Source organism: Liolophura sinensis, chromosome 1, assembly GCF_032854445.1.
Source record: "Liolophura sinensis isolate JHLJ2023 chromosome 1, CUHK_Ljap_v2, whole genome shotgun sequence".
In the NCBI taxonomy this organism is placed as follows: domain Eukaryota; kingdom Metazoa; phylum Mollusca; class Polyplacophora; order Chitonida; family Chitonidae; genus Liolophura; species Liolophura sinensis.
In genome coordinates this window covers 33,277,504-33,298,372 of record NC_088295.1, presented here as the reverse complement: position 1 = coordinate 33,298,372, position 20,869 = coordinate 33,277,504, and the positions used below count along the sequence as shown (strand labels likewise).

Below are 20,869 nucleotides of genomic sequence, written 5' to 3'. Positions count from 1 at the left end.
GATAAAATATATGGTCTTCTTTTCTTTTTGTCCACTTTGGTCCGCTTGCACAAAGCATTGATCGTCGACAGTTGAGTTTACAGTTGATTGTTAGAATAATTTATGCAGCTTCTGCGAAGGAATTGTGAGGTCATTGTAAGTTACATAGGGACAGCCAGAGTAAATGGACAATGTACCGGTCAATAACTTCTCTTGCCTTCATTTTCAAAAAGAGTTCCACATCATAATGATTCAGCAGCTAGCAACAACATGTGAAAAAATGTTCGTAATATCTTTTCCTAACAATTATTTTGCACATTTTTGCAAACCGAGTTAAAAAACACTAACGGTCTATCTAAGGCAAGTATTTGTTTTGCTTAACATTAATTTTGGGGTAATTGTAAATGTTTACAACAGGGTTGACCCGATTGTAATTTTTGATGGTAACTTACAAATCATCTTAGGTATAGGATTCCTTTGTGCAAGCGCCCTGATATAATACAGTTTCAGACAGCTTTTGTCTACACTTCATATATCATTTGATTTCATGCACGTACAGATTCTGCATGTTAAAAATCCCAGTTACTTGCAGAGTTATTGCCCTTTGAGAAGGCGCTACAAGGTACATGTACGACAGATTCGTTAAAAAATATACATGTGAGATCAGTGGGTGAAGACTGTGCTGCAACAGATTTCAAATTTGTTTTGGGGACTTCATTGAAGATGCAGTTTCCAGGCACTTTCGGGATGATATGTTGGCTGTGAAATAATCTCCAACACGTGTCGGCCAATTCTGTTCGAAATCACATTTTGAAAGTAATTTATCAATGTGAATTCAGAATGTGCTTTAAAGTTCTGGGCCTTCAAAGATAAACCCTCACCACAGTATGATGGTTCAAATATTGCCATTGTGGTGTTATACTTCATTTATACAAAGATAGATCCAAGTTAGGGAGAAATTCACGGTTTTTATTAAGCAATCTGCACCTAAACACGTATACTGATGGACCTTGTTTTCTCTGCATGCACAGAGTTTTATTTGTTTAGCTGGGTGTTTATCCCTTTCTCAGTGGCAGTAACTGAAACAGACTGGAGTGCAAGTGCTGGTAAAATAAAACTTCTACAGCAGCTATAGAATAAGAGAAAGCACAAACCACCTGTATTAGCGTCACAAAATTGTGTATTTTAAAGAATGATATATACATAAAGGGTAAAATCACATTGTGTACAAATAAATTAATCTGACATGTCCAAAACAAAGTTTCGAGATGCCTAACAGGGAATACAAGCTGAGTTGGTACGAAATACTCTAAGGAGCAAGTTTGAAAGAAAGGGCTGTAAATTCACTAGGGTTATCCACTAGAAGGTGCACATATTTTCTGAAGTCCATCAAAAGTAAGGATCATATGACTTGTGACGTAAATCAACACTAATTTTATGAAACTGATCACTCCTTGAAATCACTGATGGCCAGTGGAAATCTTCTTTGGATAACTGATCTCAGCAAAATGCAAGTCCCACTTATTATTCACGGAGAGCATGGCACAGCAGAAGACTGAAGCCTGAATCTGTCTGGTTCACAGCATTGATATCACATTCACAGTATGAGTCCCAGCCATCTTGAATCACAAAACTCCACAAAAAGCAATCGCAACCACACTCTCCCCAATGGCAAGGTATTGGCCATCTCTTCATTCTCTTTCAAAGTATCGTGTTGACAGCACATCTGGTCAGCACAGCAGTATTACTAAGTCCCCCTTCCAATGGCATGGGGACATGAAGAGCAGTGTGTGGATGACTTGATTATGGCATAGACAGCTTCTTCATGTTTCAGTTAGTTGCCAATCTGAAACGAAATACAATATGGAAACCTTTTACTGCACTTATCAAGCACATGTTAAGCAGTTTTGCAACTTTTACAGTATCAGCAGAAACATTCAAAAATTTATTGCACCTGTGGATATATACATGTAGGGACCAACTTTAAGTGTAACTGATATCTTAACAGTTTTTAATGAACTGACCCTTAGCCCAATGCAAAAACATGCAGAAATTTCACCCAAATCCTGGTATAACCTTTTTCACTAACATATGAGACAAATTCAAGAACGCGGACAAACACGTACATATATGTGCATGTACTATACTATATGTCACCCCTTTGGCAGAGTTAATACAAACAGATTTTGCAGTTCAGCAATGACTTTTGCTCTGTTCACAAATTTACCATGTACATGAATTACACAAATGATATCCCCCAGAACAGGTGCATGAGATGTTCAAGGATCAATGTGGCTTCCATACCTCGGTTTTAGGATTATCTTACCTGGGAGACTGGTCCTTAAAACTGTTGTGAAGCTGCAAATTCCATGGCGAGCTTAATCTTGCTCCGGCTGAAAGGTAAATGACAAAGGGAATACAAATATATTTTATTTATTTCTTTGATTGGTGTTTTCGCCACACTGAAGAATATTTCACTTAAATGACGGCAGCCAGCATTATGGTGGGAACAAACCGAGCACAGCCCTGGGGAAACCCATGACCATCCGCAGGTTGCTGGAAGACCTTCCCATGTATGGCTGGAGAGGAAGCCATCATGTGCTTTACTTAGACTCACAGTGACCACATTGGTGACAGGCCCCTGGGTCATTATGCTAGGCGGGTGCACTAGCGCTAATGTAGTATAGTATAGTATACAATTTATGTGAGAAGTTTAAGTAGCCTAGTTGGTTTACATGTAAATATTGATACATATAATGTCTGTCAAACATGAAACATTACACTGTAGACCGCACACTGGACATGCACAAAGAAACAAAACAAGAGATACCTGTCAAGTTAAATTATGGTTACCTGTCACATTTCTTTATTGAGAATACTCAACTAATGAAGAGATGCCCATCACACTAAACAATAACAGTTACCCATCACATTTCTCTTGATTCAATTTGTCAAACAATTCTTATTGTGACTGATATCATCAAAGATTTGGACTGCTGGTTAAAGTTGTATTCTGACAATATATTCCATTAATGGCGTCTGCACAACTCCTTGTACTAACCCTTGATTAATATGTCTGCATGCCTGGGGTTTTACGTCGTACTTAAGTTTTCAGTCACGTGACGATGAAGAATCATTAGACACTGTTAGCTGTGTGTATATATTCTGTATCTTCTTGTGGCACAGTGAGTCCATTCCGCCAAAGTGCTGCAGTCTGAAGTATCATGCCAAAGACATGTGACCAGACATGTCACCCCAATCCAATCACATTACACTGACACCAAGCCAACCAGTCATGTTTCCTTGCACTTAACCACTCAGTGCAACCTAGGCAGCTACAAACACCATATTTAAAGTGTGGTATGACCTGACCCGGGTTTGATCTTTGGTCTCCCGATTTTGAGGCAGACACTCTAACTATTAGGCCACCAAAGTGGTCCCTTGATTTATAAAGTCACTTGTTAAAATCCAGCTTTCACCATTCAACACTAGAAATGTACCCAGTGCACACATATATGGACTGCTAAAGTCAACAACATACTTTGGACCACATTTTTCACAACAGTGGCCCTGAAATCTTCAACAGGGACAGTCTGAGCTATTTCCAGTAAGTCACTTGATTTAAAGCACATAGACAGCACCTGGCTAAAACATATTTTAATCAAAAGCAGGATACTCACGCTTTCTAAAAAGTATCATACTTTATTATTTCAATGAGATTTTACAGAATAATATGTAGGACAAAATGATACTACTGCACAAATGGCTGATGTGAGCCAAGGCAGCCATCTTGAGAATTTTATCCAATCAAACATGTCCCTTTCAGATTGTGCAGCCTAAACTGTGGCGTAGCCATTACCCATGCACTCCATGAAGGGACGTATGATAACACAGAACTACTGTAGAAGACATCATTTTAAGATTGTTTACAACGATTTAGCTACGCTGAGCCAAAGGGCAATTTCACAAAGTGTTGTGAGGCTGGTCTGTATCATTTACTACACTACAGACATAAAATCAGTTGATTTACAAGCTGTGTAATATTCAATGATGATATCAAAAATTGACGACGATGGTGTCAGACAGTAGCACACCGTCTCGGCCCAAAACACATTCATCTCCCCAAATACATAATAATAACACAAAACTACTGCATAAGACATCATTTAGTTTTGTGCAGGCAAAGGAACATTTCACATAGTGTTGTGGGGCAAGTCTGTATCATTTACAGACCACAACAGACATAAAAGTCAATAGTTTACATAATATCAAAGTCAGTGCAAAATTCAGTAAGGATGTGATTTAACGTTTATGGGAATGAGAAGACCACATCTCACTGGACAATGCTTAAAATGAATTAAATGTTATGATATATTTTTTTTCTCTGAATTTATTACCACTAAATAACTTAAATTTTTCACCTTCGTCTTTCTCACATAAAAGGTATGTTTTTTTTCTATTTTCTTTTCTAACACGCAGTAAAATTATTGAAATGCTGGTTCAAGGTAAGGTGCTTTTTTTGACTTCTGCGATAACAAGGTCAGCCCTGCTTTCATCTTAGAAGCCACTGTTCCAAAATCGAAGCATAAAATCCAGCGACAGTGGAATAACTAGATCAGCTTCAGTGTTGCTTAAATTTATTTCCATTTGTTTCCGAGCTGAGTATGAATCTAGTTATACAACAATCCTAGTGTAATTTTGTAAAAACTTAATAGTGGTCAAAATCACGCGCACAGCTCCTCTGGAGGCAACGACCAGAACCCCGGCCGTGCATCCGCAGCTAAGTTACTTAAACAGGGTTTCTGGAGTTCCTTGTAAATGATATAGTAGGCCCATTATATCCAAAGTTCAAGCAGTCGAAGAAATATTCTTTCAGTATGTTAAATTTCCAAGACAACTACATTTATCACTTGAGCCTTCATTGCTGTACCTGCCATGGGCTACTGCTTAGGCCATTGTACAGAAAATACCTTCAACCTCAGAGAGCTAGAGTAAACATGACATCTTGCTATTGATAATAGAGACATGCTGAAGCTGTGTCAAGCCGAAATTTCACTAAACTTCTGCTGGGTTAGAAAAAACTAAAAAAATATTTAATGCCAGTTTAAGATACTTTGAATGGTAGACTTTCAGTGAATATAAACATTAGTCAGGTGCTGTCTTTCACTTTAAAAGGATACATGAAACGCTTTAGAATTATATCTCAATGTGGAGGCTAGAGCAAAAAGAATTTTCAGCAATGATCTCTGTTAAAAAGAAGTCTGTGGGGGACAGATCGAATAGGCTGGGGGGGTAGAGGGTGGAGGGTATGGGTTTGGGTGGGGGATTGGGGAATGACATCTCCTCTACATGCAGCACAGAGCATCCAACAACTGCCTTGGTGAGCTCCTCAGTATTCATCACCTTGTGATGCATACCTTTAATTTTGATTTTCCCCTCTATGTTCTTGGATAATTTCCAAAATTCTGGACTTCATAAAATACTCCTAAAAATTTCTCATCATGTATCAAGAAGGGCTACGCTGTATCTGCATAATGATGATCAGCTCTGTTTATCTCAAGTTTTTGCTGTAAATCAATTTATCCAAGAGCTTAGCCTCAATGACGCCAAGTTTTGTAGAAAAGTTTGTGATTTTGAGATCAAAACTATACATGTACTACATTACACTGGTTGGCAAGATCTGGCCATAAATTTAAAATGACAGAACTGTTCTTCAACCCTGAAAATGTCAAGTTTGCCTGTTGAACAAGTCACAAGAGTCATGACAGTGAGTGTTTGTACATGTGTGTGTGTGTACTATGTGTGTACTTTGTGTGTACCCACCTGCTACACCTGCTGGTACTGGGCCTATCATTCTCTAACTGGTCTTCTTGTCTAGAGGCTGCTCTTGACGGGGACTCTGATGGTAAACTGTCATACACTGTCTTCAACAATTCAAACCTATCAACATAAAGACCACTGTCAAATGCACAAAATTATTATCTTTTACAATTATTATAATGAATAAATGAAATTGTGACCTAGTTATGATCATTGCAAATCTAAAAATGCACAATGAAACTCCATAACCCAATTCAAAGATCTTTAGATTCATTGAATTTGATATCTATTTTGGAAATTTCAGGAAATGGAAAAAAAAAAAAGAAAAACAGTTATTCATTTAATGTAATTCAAATGCATAACCACTGTCTACCTTTGATCCTATGCATGACTGTAATACTGTGCAAGCTGGATCAGTCCTCATCTCCATGTCCCAGTGTGTTAACAATTTTACGGGAGATATCTTTTCCCACCTAATATTGTCTCAACTTTCAAAGATCCCATTCAGAGGGCATCTATATGAATACTATACACATACTTTGCCTGACAAAGTTATGAAATGCAAGGTGGTGTTTATATATATTTTGCAATTTTATTGAATATTTTATTCACAACTACATATATATACTTTTAAATATAAATCAATGAGACGGCAGGCAAAAATAGTTCTACATATGGCAGGAGTGAAAAAGCACACTGGCTCTGACTGTCCTTTTAGGTGGAAAGGCATAAAATGTTCATAGCAAGAAACAAATATTAAATATATTTTACTTCTTGAACAGGTGTATACAGGGACACCTGGTATATATTTCATTAATAGTGTTGTGTGTTGTTCAGACAACAGCAACTGGTCTTAAAGAACTCAATGAGTTAAGTCGTAACAGACAGTACATAGAGCAAGATCTGGCATAAATGTAAGCTACATGTCTCCTTCACCGACCTGTTAGCAAATGATTGCTCAAATGACTGCAGCTCATCACTCAAGGTTTTCATCTGGTTCTCCACATATCGCACACTAACAACTGAAACATGTTAATTAATACAACACGTCACCAGGATGTTCTTAAATCAATGTACAAATATTCTGATATATGGCTAAATTAATCTTCACAAACAATTTGGACAGTCGGGGAACATTATTTCAAAACTGAATTTACAGTATGAGTATCCTTTCTTCCTCATTCATTAAACTGAAAGAAGTGATAATGGCACATCAGAACTCAGGGCAAGTGGGATTAAGATTAGCAGAACACCAGCATCTAACTAACCAGAGGAAGCAAGCATTGGTCTGTTTTACTTATATCTCTGCCATGAAACCTTGAACTCAGCAGAGGAAAAAGGCGTTGTTTTATTGTAATACTACATGTATCATTGTCAAGAGGCCTCACGCTCAGCAGAGGCATGAAATATTGGTTCATTTTGCTAATATTATTGTCAAGAAGTTTCAAGCGTTCAGAAATTAGCATGTTTTTCTGATATCTATGTCAACAAGCTTCAAACTTAGTACAGAATGCACACAATGGTCTACTTTAGTTTGAACTTTGTCACAGAGCTTGAGACTCACCAGAGGATGCTGACATGGGCCGCATCAAAGGTGCAGATGATGTACCAGACCACTTCTTCAGTGTAACCTAAAACCATACAGTTACACAGAAAAGTGATTATATTTCAAAGCAACAATAGGGTAAAGACGACCTAACTTGAAGTAATCACTTATGGATCACAAACAGAATATTATTGTTGTCCTATCTTATAATGTTAAAATGACTGATAACAAAAATATGACTTTTTATTGTAACTTATCTGAATACTTAAGACATTTATGTTTCCACATACACATCACAGCCCTGACAAAACCTACGAATGTTTTAATTTATTTGATTTATTTATTCGATTGGTTTTTTTACGCCGTACTCAAGGAAATTTCACTTATACCATGGCCGCCAGCATTATGGTAAGAGGAAACCGAGCAGAGCGAAGGGGAAACACGCGACCATGTGCAGATATCTGGCAGACCTTCCCATGTACGGCCAGCAAATGTTTTAACATAAAATGCCTTATGAAAGTTTAAATGACTGGTAAAAGTCATAAAGTTATGACTTACTTATACTGTAAATTGTCTCAATAATACTTCAGCAATGCCAGGCATTTATATTTCCACAAATGCATCATAAGAACTACAGACGTTTTCAAGACAAATGCGAGTACTACATCTGACATAATTAGCTAAGCAGAGTTTGAATGTAACCGATATACCCCATCCAGGATTTCCAGCTGTGGCAATGCTGTGTGTATGTCAGGATGACCGCCGCCTGCCTGGTCTGTACATGGGTTACCACTCACATATAGCTCTACCAATGACAACAGGTCTTTCAACACAATCTGCAAGACACAAGTATGTGACAAAATTAGTTTAATGTGTAAAAGCAAACAGCAGTACAAAAGCATGAAGCCAGGGATTTGAAGTTTGCAAAGAACTACAGTCACAATTGCCTGCACAACTAATCATGGTATACATGTATGTAACTGTAATAAGCACCTTACACTGTATAATTTGTGTAAAAAGATGACAAAATTTTAAAAAATATAATTGATTCTTACCACATTGTCTAAATCTTGCAATTTATTATTGCTGATGTTCAATATTTCCAGGTTAGGAAACTGATCAGTGAAGGAAGACACATTATCAAATTTGTTGTCTGACAAAGACAATTCCTGCAGGCATCTGAAAATGAATCACAAAGGTATTTTCACAATCTTTTTTCATTAGAATGCATATGTGTCACAATCTCACCATGACATGCTTGTCATGATTTCATAAATACTGTATTCCCCCTAGTTTAGCATTTTTCAAATGACACACTTTGCTTGACTGACTGATTAATCAACTTTTCGGGGTCACTTTTTTGTGAACTTTGAGTCATTCCTCATTAAAAAATACTTAGGTGTTTGCATCAAAAGTATCATTTTATGTGATTTTGAAAGGGCATTTTAGCACACCAAACTTTAGGGGAATACAGTATTCCAAGACAAAGACAATATTCACTTTGCATCAGTTATATGAACTTTGTCAACAATGTACATGTATTTTATTTGAGAAAGTAACAGTTACACTTAGTGGATTTATAATGTCCTTTTCTGTTACCAAACAAATAGCATGTTTAATAGAAACATGTAACACATTATAAATTGTCCATATACACAAACATGACAAAAAGATAAAATTTAAATGGTTTAAAAAGATCTATCAAAACACAGAACAACTTACTTTAATTTGCCAACTTCCTTGAGAGATGTCAAATGATTACTAGAGACATTCAGGATCTGTTTAAACAGAAATTGTTTCTTATTTCAAGATTTGATTTGTCTTAATTAGCAGAGCCAATAAGCATGATTAGTGTTGGTGTCACATCAATGAAGCATCGTCTATAGCAGCATGCAGACACCAGACTCCATAATACTAAATCATCAGTACATGCATACAGACATGAGATCTGCACGAACAAGTAATGCCAGGAATGCTCCCTAAACCACACTAACGCCTTTTCAGCATGCCGCTTAAAGTTCATTAATAAACCATCACAAAAAGCCCCGGTGAATAAAATACATGAAAAATTAGAACCAAGAATTCAGGAAGCATGCTTGAATATAACAAATCCACATAACAATGCTTTTTTTGTACATGTATGTAAATAAAACTAAGAATTGACCAAACATATTTTGAAGACTCCCAAATCTCCTTCCTATTTCTAATTTGGGAGGTGGATGAAGATATATATGGAAAACGCACACATCTGAGGTAGCTAGTTTTATTTAAATCCATTCAAAAAATAATACTCACCTGTAAATGAGGAAGACCCTTCAGGCCGGACAGATCTGTGAGCCTGTTACAGGACAGATCTACCTCCTGCAGTTTACGACAACGACCCAAATCACTCAGGGCTTTCAGCCTGTTATTTGTAGCATACAGCTCCTCCAAATTTGGTAAGCTGTTTAATGCCTAATAAAAAAAAATATCACAGGCTAATCTTAAAGACAATATGATGTCACCAACAAATATAATTAATATGTCTACAAGTTATTTATTAAAGTGGTATTTCACGCAAGAATATTTTGCTTATACTGATGGCTGCTAGCATTACGGTAAGAGGGAATCGGGAAGGCCCTGATGGACACCCTCAACCATTCGCAGCTTGATGGGAGGCCTCTCCACATATCTGGAGTTCGTGAGCTGGACTTAAGCTTTTTTCGAAGTTTAGAATCATTTGAATATTATAGATTCTGCAAAAGAGGAAAATGTTCTGTCAAGTCTACTGTCCAGACAATGTTAAAGGAAGCTGATTGAGGAAGCCAACTCAGGTACATGTATGTGTACATTTGTGTTAAAATATGTCTACATGTACGTTAAAATCAGTCACTATACTTCTGATCTCAATACAATGACAGACTACACATTCGAGCCTTGATTTACTTTGATATTTAACAGTACACGACAATCGTATATTACACCAACTTCAAGCACAGGACAGTTCTTCAGCAAATGAGTCTCTAAATTGGCCATCTCAGCATACTATTCTCATTCAATAAATCATCTCTTCTATGAACATAGATAACTTCCCATTATAACCAGGTGCTCAGGGCTTGGCACAGTTGGGAAATGTAATAAGGAGATGATCATCAGGAAACATGATCTAAAACGTTCACCTGCTCACAATTCTCATTAAATCAGCAAACATAACGGCAAAAGGCAGAAGTTCCTTTTCACGTTTTGGAGGAAATATTTATCGTGGTCATGTGCGTGTAAGTGGCTGGGGAACACTGCAGGAAAAATCCGATGTAGCTATCAACTTGGTGTATCAATCCCCAACTTACAAGCTTCAAATTATCAACAAAAACCTGAAAATTTGAATTTCTCAGAGTGTGCACAATGGATTGTGCATGTACAGGCACATGATTTCATACATATACCCTATCATATACATGTACAGGCCCAGAGATATTATCCATCTTATGACTGACCATGAAGATGTGCAGGAATAATGTAAGAACATGTCCTAACAATGCTGTGAGATCTTTAAATTCCAACTGCCATAACAGTCTCCTTGAATTTTGATATAGCTGCAAACTCACATCATTGATGGCACAGATATCAATGTTCAGCCGGTTATTGCAGAGGACAATTTAGTTTGTGAGAAGGTGAGAGTTTATTTGTTTCTTTGATTGTTGTTTTCATTTTATGATGACGGTCAGTCGCGACATAGTCAAGACAACCATGTAGAGTGTCCAGGGTAACCCGCTGATTTGTGACAAGTTACTGTCAAATTTTCCCACATGTGACACAAGGATTTGTCCCCATATTGATAAAAAATAAGTAGTCTTCAAGTCTAGGACTAGGCCAACATTTCCACGAGCGTTGCCGAAGGCTTATTGTCACCGATGTCAAACAACATCAGGAAGATCTAGGAATTCCCTGTTCATGGCTAAAAGGTGTACTAAGAAAGTGCCAGACTGTGCAGCATGTTACTGCTGGAACACAGATTGATATCTCAGAACATCGAAAAACTGCACTGATCAGTTTGTATCAGGTTTGCAACATGAAAAGAGACATGAACTTTAGTTTACTGTGAAACTGATTATTTGATGATTCTGGTCGGATTCACACTATGAATCTGAAAACACTTCAATGTTTCAGCAACTGAGACTAACAAAATACAGTTACTGCTTGCTTAAGAGAGGATCATCATGCTCAATACAGATGAGAAATGATGAGAAGGCATATATTGTGTACATGTAGATAATTAGATGAGTTACACTCTCCACAATACAGAGGTATGATGCTTCCGTTCAACCCTCTGCAGAAACCAGCTGGACACTTATACACATGTATCTGTGTCAAGAGTCATGTGAGTTAATTTGAAGCTTCTCAGCAGAATTGCTTCCCCATGCCAAAATACTACACCAGAACAAATAACCGTAATCTACAGTGGTCACTAAAGCGTATATACTTTTTCTCTGATTTTCAAAAATGTCACTTCTCAGATTTACAGTGGTGACTAGAGAACATTATATATACTTATTGTGAGATTTTCCACCTTGAGTGGAAATCTGAGAACAAGCAACTACTGTGAGACTGTCCAGCATGTTAGGCTAACATCTACAGAGGTTATCTGAGAACAAGCACTTACTGTGAGACTCTCCAGATTGTTATTGCTAACATCTAGAGTGGTAATCTGAGAACAAGCACTTACTGTGAGACTGTCCAGATTGTTATTGCTAACATCTAGAGTGGTAATCTGAGAACAAGCACTTACTGTGAGACTGTCCAGATTGTTATTGCTAACATCTAGAGTGGTATTTTGAGAACAAGCGCTTATTGTGAGACTATTCAGATTGTTATTGCTAACATCTAGAGTGGTTATCTGAGAACAAGAACTTACTGTGAGACTCTCCAGATTGTTATTGCTAACATCTATAATGGTTATCTGAGAACAAGCACTTAATGTGAGACTGCCCAGCCTGTTACTGCCAACACCTAGAGCTGTAATCTGGGAACAAGCACTTACTGTGAGACTGTCCAGCTTATTACTGCTAACATCTAGAGTGGTGACTTGAGAACTACCCGCTAGCTCTGATGGCTCTATCTTCAAAAGCTGATTGTTATCCAGTCTTAATATCTTTAGTTTCTTCAGGTAACCTAAGCCCTTCCCTGAAAAAGACATTTTTATCACATATTTCAAATACATTCTCATAACATAAGTCATAAACCAACATTCTGCATATAGTTTCACCAATAAATAAATTAGTCAAGCTTTTAAATCTTTTAAAACTTTTAACCAGCAACATACGAATACAAGGAGAACTTTATTACAGAAACACTATGAAAGGAAAGATTACAAACGAAACGGAATGCTTGTCAATATTATTTTCTAATTAAAGGTAGTGTTTTTATATCTTTATATATAGTATTTGCATGTCAGAATTAAACAACACATCTGTTGACATCTCATGCTTACCGACAGTCCGTATTTTATTGTGTTGTAACTGTAAATGACACAGGTCTTTTAACCTGCAAAAAAACAATCAAACCAATGTCAGTCTAATCGTACATTAAAGTAGAACCTTCAAAAAACAAAAAAAAAACATAACATTTTATTTTCAATATGTAATTTTTTATTTATATGATGCTCTAAACCATACGGAATTTTTATTATTTCATATTAATGGAGAAGTCCAGGTTTATGTGTGGAGGAAATAGAAACCACAGCACTTTGCCAAGTAACCCAACCAACTCCTGATGTGACCCATCAGACAAACCAGTAAGAGCAAGAATCAAACACATGACCTCATAGGTCATAGGCAAGGAAACTATCAGCAGTATGTACATAAATTAAAATTGATGTGTTTGTCCATATCAGGATACTAAATTAATATTCAAACCTAATCAATTGTCAATAAATGTAAGATTCAGTCAGATAAATACTTGTTAACTCCATTTTTCAAATGAATTATCCACATATACATGTAAATGTACCTGTTTATTTACCTGTCAAGGTTTTCAATTGTCTTGATCTTGTTGTCATAAAGTTTCAGTTCTCGTAAATCCTGCAAAATGACATACTGATCAGAAGCACAAACATGTGAAACCATGGTTATCATGTCATACCCAACTCTATGTTAAAACATTGCCATCAATTAAAAACATACATGTATATTCCAAGTTGTCATACTAATACATGAAGCTTTTTTATTAAATATCAATTATTGTATACAACATGTGCTGGTACAAGAAGTTTAGAACTACATGACTTTATGGTATACTAGCATTTACTCATATACTAAAGGCTTGTGAGTTGGGTTACATATAGTTACATCAAAGAAACTGTTATCATGTGAAAAAAGTGAAATTTAAATAAGCCACATCTACCTGATTATTTTCCAACTTCTCTATCTTTTCAATCTCATTACAAGATAAGTCTAGGACACGCAACTTCTTAAACTATAAAGGAAAGCAAACAAAACTTTATTAACAAGCTATCAATACATGTAACCTGTATAATCTAAAACAATGAACATATTCATAATAATAATTCTCAACAGTACTTTATATACCTTTAGCAACTTCTACCCAATCCCAAACTGGTATTACTGACTTACATCATATACTTGACAAGTGTTTTACACTGTATGCCCTAAAAAGTATATTCTACTAGTACATGTCTGTGCTTTATAACGGTTCCTCATGTAGTAATTCTCTCATACTTAAACCTTCACTGTTTCAAACCAGTGTTCCAGGAAATGCTTGCGAAAAGATAGGAAAATCTGATGTGCATGTATATATACATCTCCATAGTATATGATGAACTGCATAATACATATAGTACAGGTACAGATACTGGGGTGTATGGGATAGCTCACCTGGTCCAGAAAATTTATCTGGCCTATTTCACAGGCATGTAGGTTCACCTCATACACTTTATTGTAATCACTTTCCTGACTTTCTTTTAACTGCAGCAAATGGAAGAGAAGAAAGACAGGTTATAAACACTGTTGTTTATTTACAATCAGACAAAACTAGATGTGTTGATCTCTTACCATAATCAACAGCTGCATTTCATTATATAAGTTAATAACCATCAATACTGAACTAACAGAAAATGTGTGAACCAATGTCTAATGTGTACACTTGCTTGGTTTTCACTGGTTTTATACTGTGGTGTACATTAAAATACATACTCATTCACTCCCATGCATAGATACATGTAACATGTACACACACAATTCTTGGGTCCATCTGAAACAACACCAAATGTGTAAATGTACATATGTGCATGTAGGCCTACATGTATGTGCGTTAAACATTGGTATAGCAGGGTTAGATTTACGTACTCACCAGCTGCTCAGGGTTGATCATCTGCAGCCTTCTTCTCTCATCTTTCCCATCAGATAGCCTGGACGATGCCCCATCATCATCTGAGATGTTTATAAACCTCACATCTTGCCCTATGTCACTGCCATCATAACTTTCATCTCTCCTCAGCTGTGTCTTTTGAGAAACTCCAGGCAATGCCCGAATTCTGTCTATACTTCTGCCTCTTTTTTGACTGAAAAAAAAACAACAACAGGCAAATAAGTAATATGAATAAGCAAATAAAAGCAAGATAAAATAGACATGGCCACATATTGATAATGATGAAACAATATATGGCATATGGCTTAAAACCATTTAGAATGAGAATGAAGAAAGCTTTGGGAATTTTAAGAAATCAAACCATGGATATTTAAAAATGGTATTGAATTAAAGGTACGGCCCACAAACTAGCTTAAACAGAAAATGTGATTTACCTCTTAAATTAAGTTTTTAAATGCCAGGAACGTACACTGACTAGAATTAGTCAAGTTGTTAGGTGGTACATTAGTATGGCAGTTCTAGGCAGAGTAATCTGACTAGTTTTATTCCACTGGCCACAGAAGAAATGTACTGGTGTAAAACTATACATAATACTGTTTAGGACCATAAATCTGTAACTTTTATCAGTGTTCATAAATTTGTTACCTAACCTTAAATATCTGAGGCTCACGTTAACAACCCATGCTACTGAAAGTGTTTGCCTAATGAATCAATCAGTTCAGTCTGAAATTTTGTTCCACATTTGTTGCCAGATGATCTAAAATAACAATATCTTGATACATAATTACTTATCAAGATTGCATGGTGCAGTGTTATGAAGTATATCGTTACATCACTTGGCAGCTGCATTCGTTCAGAGATTAATTCATGGCACTGCAGCATTTCACGCCTTTCAATATACATGCATCTATAAAGTTGAAAGCCGGGGATTGTAAAGTTTAGGGTGATGTATCATGGTATTAATTAAGTGATGTCAATTCACTGATGAATTCGATCATGTATATGTACACATATATATGCATACTACCTGACTGAGTTGGACACAGAAGGCTGCTTGACTACGGAGACAGAGTAGGACTACATAGCAGCATTTATTTTTTATTTTTTTTAGGGCCTAATTTTTTTTTGACATAGGCCTAACTAACGGAAATCAGAAATAACGGTCACCAGACAAATTTTCGGGGAAACTTACCGATCTTGGCTCGTATCTCTACGTCTGCTTGTCGCAGAGGTGTGTTTTCTGTGGCCATGGTGGGTTTCTTTACCAGACCCATCACGAGTTGCGCTGATTTTTGTGGCCCGTGACAACGGCACAGGAGGACGATCTGGCCTCATGACTGGAAACACCCCTACAGGCTGACCTAATGAGCTCGGTACTGAACTATTCAGCACAGATTTTACTTTCGCATTCATCATGTCAAAGGTTTAACATTCTAACCTCACAATTAATGATCTAAACCGGATTATTCTTCCTCAGTCAATCCATTTGTTTACGATACTAAGACGCCATGTTGTGTACATCTGCCAAGCCGCAGTGAATTACTTCCCTCTACACGATTGGTTAAAATTTCCGTTCACGTGTTCGCGTAACTCGCACCGTGTTGATATTGTGAATTATCAGACGTGTCGAAAACAACACTGACTGAGAGAATTGCACATTTCTCTACTTTCTAGACCTATATAATGTATACCGGTCTACATTATATGTGCAAAACTACATGCATTTTAGAGGTCTGCATGCATTCATATGTATGGGCTTAGCTATGTCCACATTTTCGAACATGTACAATATGTACTTGTGCATACATGTGTGAAAATATGGGCCTGTCATGAAGAAACACTGACTGGTAATTGCACGATTATGTCGTCGTCGGGGATAGGTAGACCTATGTCGTGATCTACCACTGGAAAGCTCGCATACATGGCCTACATGGAGGTAGAGTTCTACCTCTATGGTCTGTTTGAGAGTTCTGGTTGAAAGCAAGCCCCTTTGAGTGAAACATGTGTCACATGGACCGCGAGATATATCCCGACATTATTATTTGGAATGCCTTTTGAAAAAAATTGCTTTTTTAAATGTCTCTTCTAGGTGTTCGTTACGTGTGAGATAAATCCCGGAGAAAAAATAAATTAGTCCCGAGTTCTGTTCTGAGCCGTTAATGTATACATATATATGATTTTTTTTTTTTTTTTGATTGGTGTTTTACGCCGTACTCAGGAATATTTCACTCATACGACTGCGGCCAGCATTATGGTGGGTGGAAATCGGGCACAGCCCGGGGAAAACCCACGACCATCCGCAGGTTGCTGACAGAAATTCTCACATACGGCCGGAGAGGAAGCCAGCATGGGCTGGACGAACTCACAGCGACCGCATTGGTGAGAGACTCCTGGGTCATTACGCTGCGCTAGCGCTTTAACCGACTGAGCCACGGAGGCCCCTACATATATATGTATGTGCATGAGTAGGCTATATATATATATGTGCTATACAAAAAATACATAAGCGGACCGCAACGTACTTTAAGATAAATCTTTACCATAACTTATGCCATACAGCTAGGGCGCATTTCAGAAAACCAACAATTTATACTCAAGACGAAGTTGAGCAAAGTTTGCATTAGTGAAACCAGATTACAGCCACAAAGAAATAGCAAGGGAAAAGAAAGAAGGAAGAAGGAGAGCTATACGAACAAGGCCAATTCGTAGCTGGCTTTTTGTGCTATGCTGTGTGGAGAAGACATATGGGGCAAGCCTGGTCACCGTAGTACGATATATTACAATGTGTCTTGCATATACACAACTGAAAACCATCACAGAGAGTGAGTTTGTGAGAATATCAAGTCCCTAAATTGTAAAAAGTTTTCTGACACACGTTTATACATGACTTGTGCCACACAGCTGCGCATCCAAATAAGCAAAACTTTAAGTAAACATTTACCACTGGAAATCATATTCTAAGATGTTTAGGCCTACTCAAGTAAGTATAAGTGTACATACAATAAATAAGTCATCCACTACTAACATAAGTTTTCGTGTATTTATTTATTTATTTGATTGGTGTTTTACGCCGTACTCAAGAATATTTCACTTATACGACGGCGGCCAGTATTATGGTGGGTGAAACCGGGCAGAGCCCGGGGGAAACCCACGACCATCCGCAGGTTACTAGCAAACCTTCCCACGTACGGCCGGAGAGGAAGCCAGTATAAGCTGGACTTAAACTCACGGCGAAAGCATTGGTGAGAGGCCTCTTGGTCACTACGCTGCGCTAGCGCGCTAACCGATTGAGCCACGGAGGCCCCAGTTTTCGTGTAAAAGATCTTTTTAAGCAATATTACTTAACCATATAGAATGACTTATATAGGTAAATGTTCGCGTACATGTATTTGGATGCAGCTGTGTGGCACCAATAATGTAATCCTCTGAACACTAATTAAATACAGTTTGAATGTTTATGCAATGTTTAGCTTGAAAGCGCATGGTGTGGCAGGCAGAAATACCCTGATCTTCAGAAAATTTTTTGCCAGACTTTTACACGCATTGAAGCCAAATAACAAATGTCGGGTTTGAAACCTATATATGAGGCTATAGCAATCTTTTAACTCATACGCTTGGACGGGTCTGTAGATCCAGTGACGTGCTCTTTGAGTCTTTCCGTTAAGCAACGTTCTATATTTCCGACAAGCATAGGGGCCTACATGGACTTCGCACTGCAGCCTAAACAACTGAAGTGATCGTAAAACCGTTTGTGTTCAGTAGTAGTTTTGCCTTTGGTATTATCAGAAGTGGATGTTTTCACACCATTCCAGGTTAGACACATGTAGTCAGTGCATTGTGACAGTCATGTTTTGACCTTATTACAGTGTTACAGTATTATATAGATACTAATACTTACTAAGGCTATACTAATACTTACCAATCTTCTAGGCTATCTTGTCTTTCCGGGGTTGGAAACTGCCTGCATGGATGTACAGCACAGTGTGGGTATACGTTTCCTAAATTTAAATCAAGAAAATGGACTAAGTCTTGTTATGTAAAATATTCATAGATAATATTGAACTGTGGACGAAAGGAATTCCGTTTATCCAGAACGAGACTGAAATCATGAGGTTTGGATGAGGCAAGTGTATAATATTACGTGTAGGTTGCATAAGATTATCAATTTGGCGTTGTCCTAATTAGCTGCTAAATATATGTAGGCCAAGGTTGGGGCTAAGGGAGAACGCACTGAGACACCATTATATTTACAGAGTCGACTGTGAAAGGAAAATAGACTTGATGTAGGAGAATTCAGATCAAATTTCTGAGGGTTGGTTTACGCAGTTTGACGTCACGCGTAAGTTTCTTCTTGTAAGTTTTTTCCAAAACAATACTGACAGTCGTTTTTAAGGGAAAGTTGGTACATAAAGATTCAAAATTAAAGGATGAATCTTTATCCATCTTCAAATACAGAGAAAGTGATTTCTGCATACTGCGTTCTAAAGCATCACGTGTACATCTTTTAGCTGATAGTCATTGAGGTTTTAGAACATGTTTTAAGTACCTGCCTTCAGTAGGGTGGAGCCCATATAGTGTCTATAAAAGGCCTGATTTTGGGGACGATATCAGTCTTGTGGACTTTTGGAAGTTCCTGTGTTGAGCCGATGCCCGACATCGACAAAATAAATGCTGTACGAACTTATGTAAAATTTGGATCCAAGACAGGCGAATGTTGCGGACCCAGTGGAGCGCCGATGGAAAACCGATTAAACATGCAACGCTTTGTCGACATAAATATCTTTAATGTTCTAAAATTGTCATCAGATTGTCATCAGTTATATTCACGAATGGAGGAAACCATAGTGCTCGGGTAAACTAAGTTGTCTTTGGCAAATAACTGGTGCATAACTAATTAGGTGCGTTAATATTTCGCAGTGCAAGGTGAGCCTATAACTCAAACAAACTTTATATCTGAAGGATAGCTGTGTATAGACAGCCGGATCTCAGTCACTATTGAACCATATGTCTGGTGTGTCCGACGATTTAACAGTTATAAGCATTGTAATCGCTCAGCCACAGAACGCATGTGGATGCCCACACCTCTCATGTACAGATAAGGATGCACGTATGTGTTAATTTTTTAGAAAACGCCACAGGCAAATATCTAAGCAATTATTTGTACGATGGCATTCATTCAGGGACAGATTAAACATTTCTAACTTAAGTCAAAATTTAAAACGTGTCACAATATTTATTTTTCGTAATTGGAAGTTGACATTTTGACACATTTGTCTTAAGATAACATTGATGAGGTGGTCAAAATTTAATTTACAGGGTTCAAAAATAAACTCTAAAATCATATTTCAAATATTTTACTTAAGTCAAAACTCTCTTTGGGGTATCGGGCACAGGTACATATGTGTCGAAAAAACGGGAGCGACATTTTCCTTTTGCTGTGTCGACTACGTATACCTGGCAAACTACTCCAGGCTGACTTGAAGCCGCAGCCCAACAAGTATGGACGGGCTAGATTCAAGCATCTCTCGTTATTCAGCGGATACCTGCCGCGACAGCAACGTTGTGGCTTTAGGAGTCAGCGATGACCGTTTTGCATTTATCCGTTGTCACGGTAACGACAATTAGTAATGTAACTAAAGAAAAAACGTTTCATCCGAAAGCAGGAATTGCTTCCATCTTTAATAAATAATAATGTCCCTGTCGAATCTAACTTGATGCATCTCCTCACATTCGGTATGCATAGTAGTTCTGCTTTTATAAAACGGAATCTGTAAGACGCAATATCTAGAAGTTAATATGATTGGTTTGAAGAAATAAAATGCAAATTTCATGGAATGAATAGAGCACTCACACTTTCCATTACAGCACATTTTTTTGTCTCTTGGGAATCTCTAATATGATGATAGTTTGCCCACTTATTTGTAATGTCCATATGCTATTTAAGTCATGCAACTATAACGAATATATAGGCCTAGGCTCTTGCATATGCAAAGAAGACAAAAATATCTTCGCTCTCCAGTGTATACCGGTAAAATATGGTCTTGCAATAATGCTATATAAACTATCGTACTTCTATCGGCACCGACAATACGCCAGGGTCCAAAAATTCAATCTTGTCACAAAACGCGGAAAAGAAATGCAGTAAACATGATGTTAAATTGA

The 20,869-nt window shown here is 37.4% G+C and overlaps 1 protein-coding gene across 1 annotated transcript; it reads right to left on the bottom strand.

The window, feature by feature from the left end:
- Window positions 1–1,147: 1,147 nt before the first annotated feature.
- Window positions 1,148–16,215, bottom strand: LOC135481794 (protein phosphatase 1 regulatory subunit 7-like). Its single transcript, XM_064761509.1, has 16 exons — window positions 15,900–16,215; window positions 14,690–14,900; window positions 14,215–14,304; window positions 13,724–13,795; window positions 13,343–13,401; window positions 12,813–12,865; window positions 12,363–12,505; window positions 9,641–9,799; window positions 9,068–9,123; window positions 8,401–8,524; window positions 8,056–8,181; window positions 7,364–7,430; window positions 6,740–6,821; window positions 5,803–5,919; window positions 2,306–2,372; window positions 1,148–1,825 (listed from the first exon to the last, which is right to left on the bottom strand). Exons 1-15 carry the CDS (start codon window positions 16,121–16,123, stop codon window positions 2,321–2,323), a joined length of 1,635 nt encoding a protein of 544 aa, XP_064617579.1. The 5' UTR covers window positions 16,124–16,215; the 3' UTR covers window positions 1,148–1,825; window positions 2,306–2,320.
- Window positions 16,216–20,869: the final 4,654 nt, after the last annotated feature.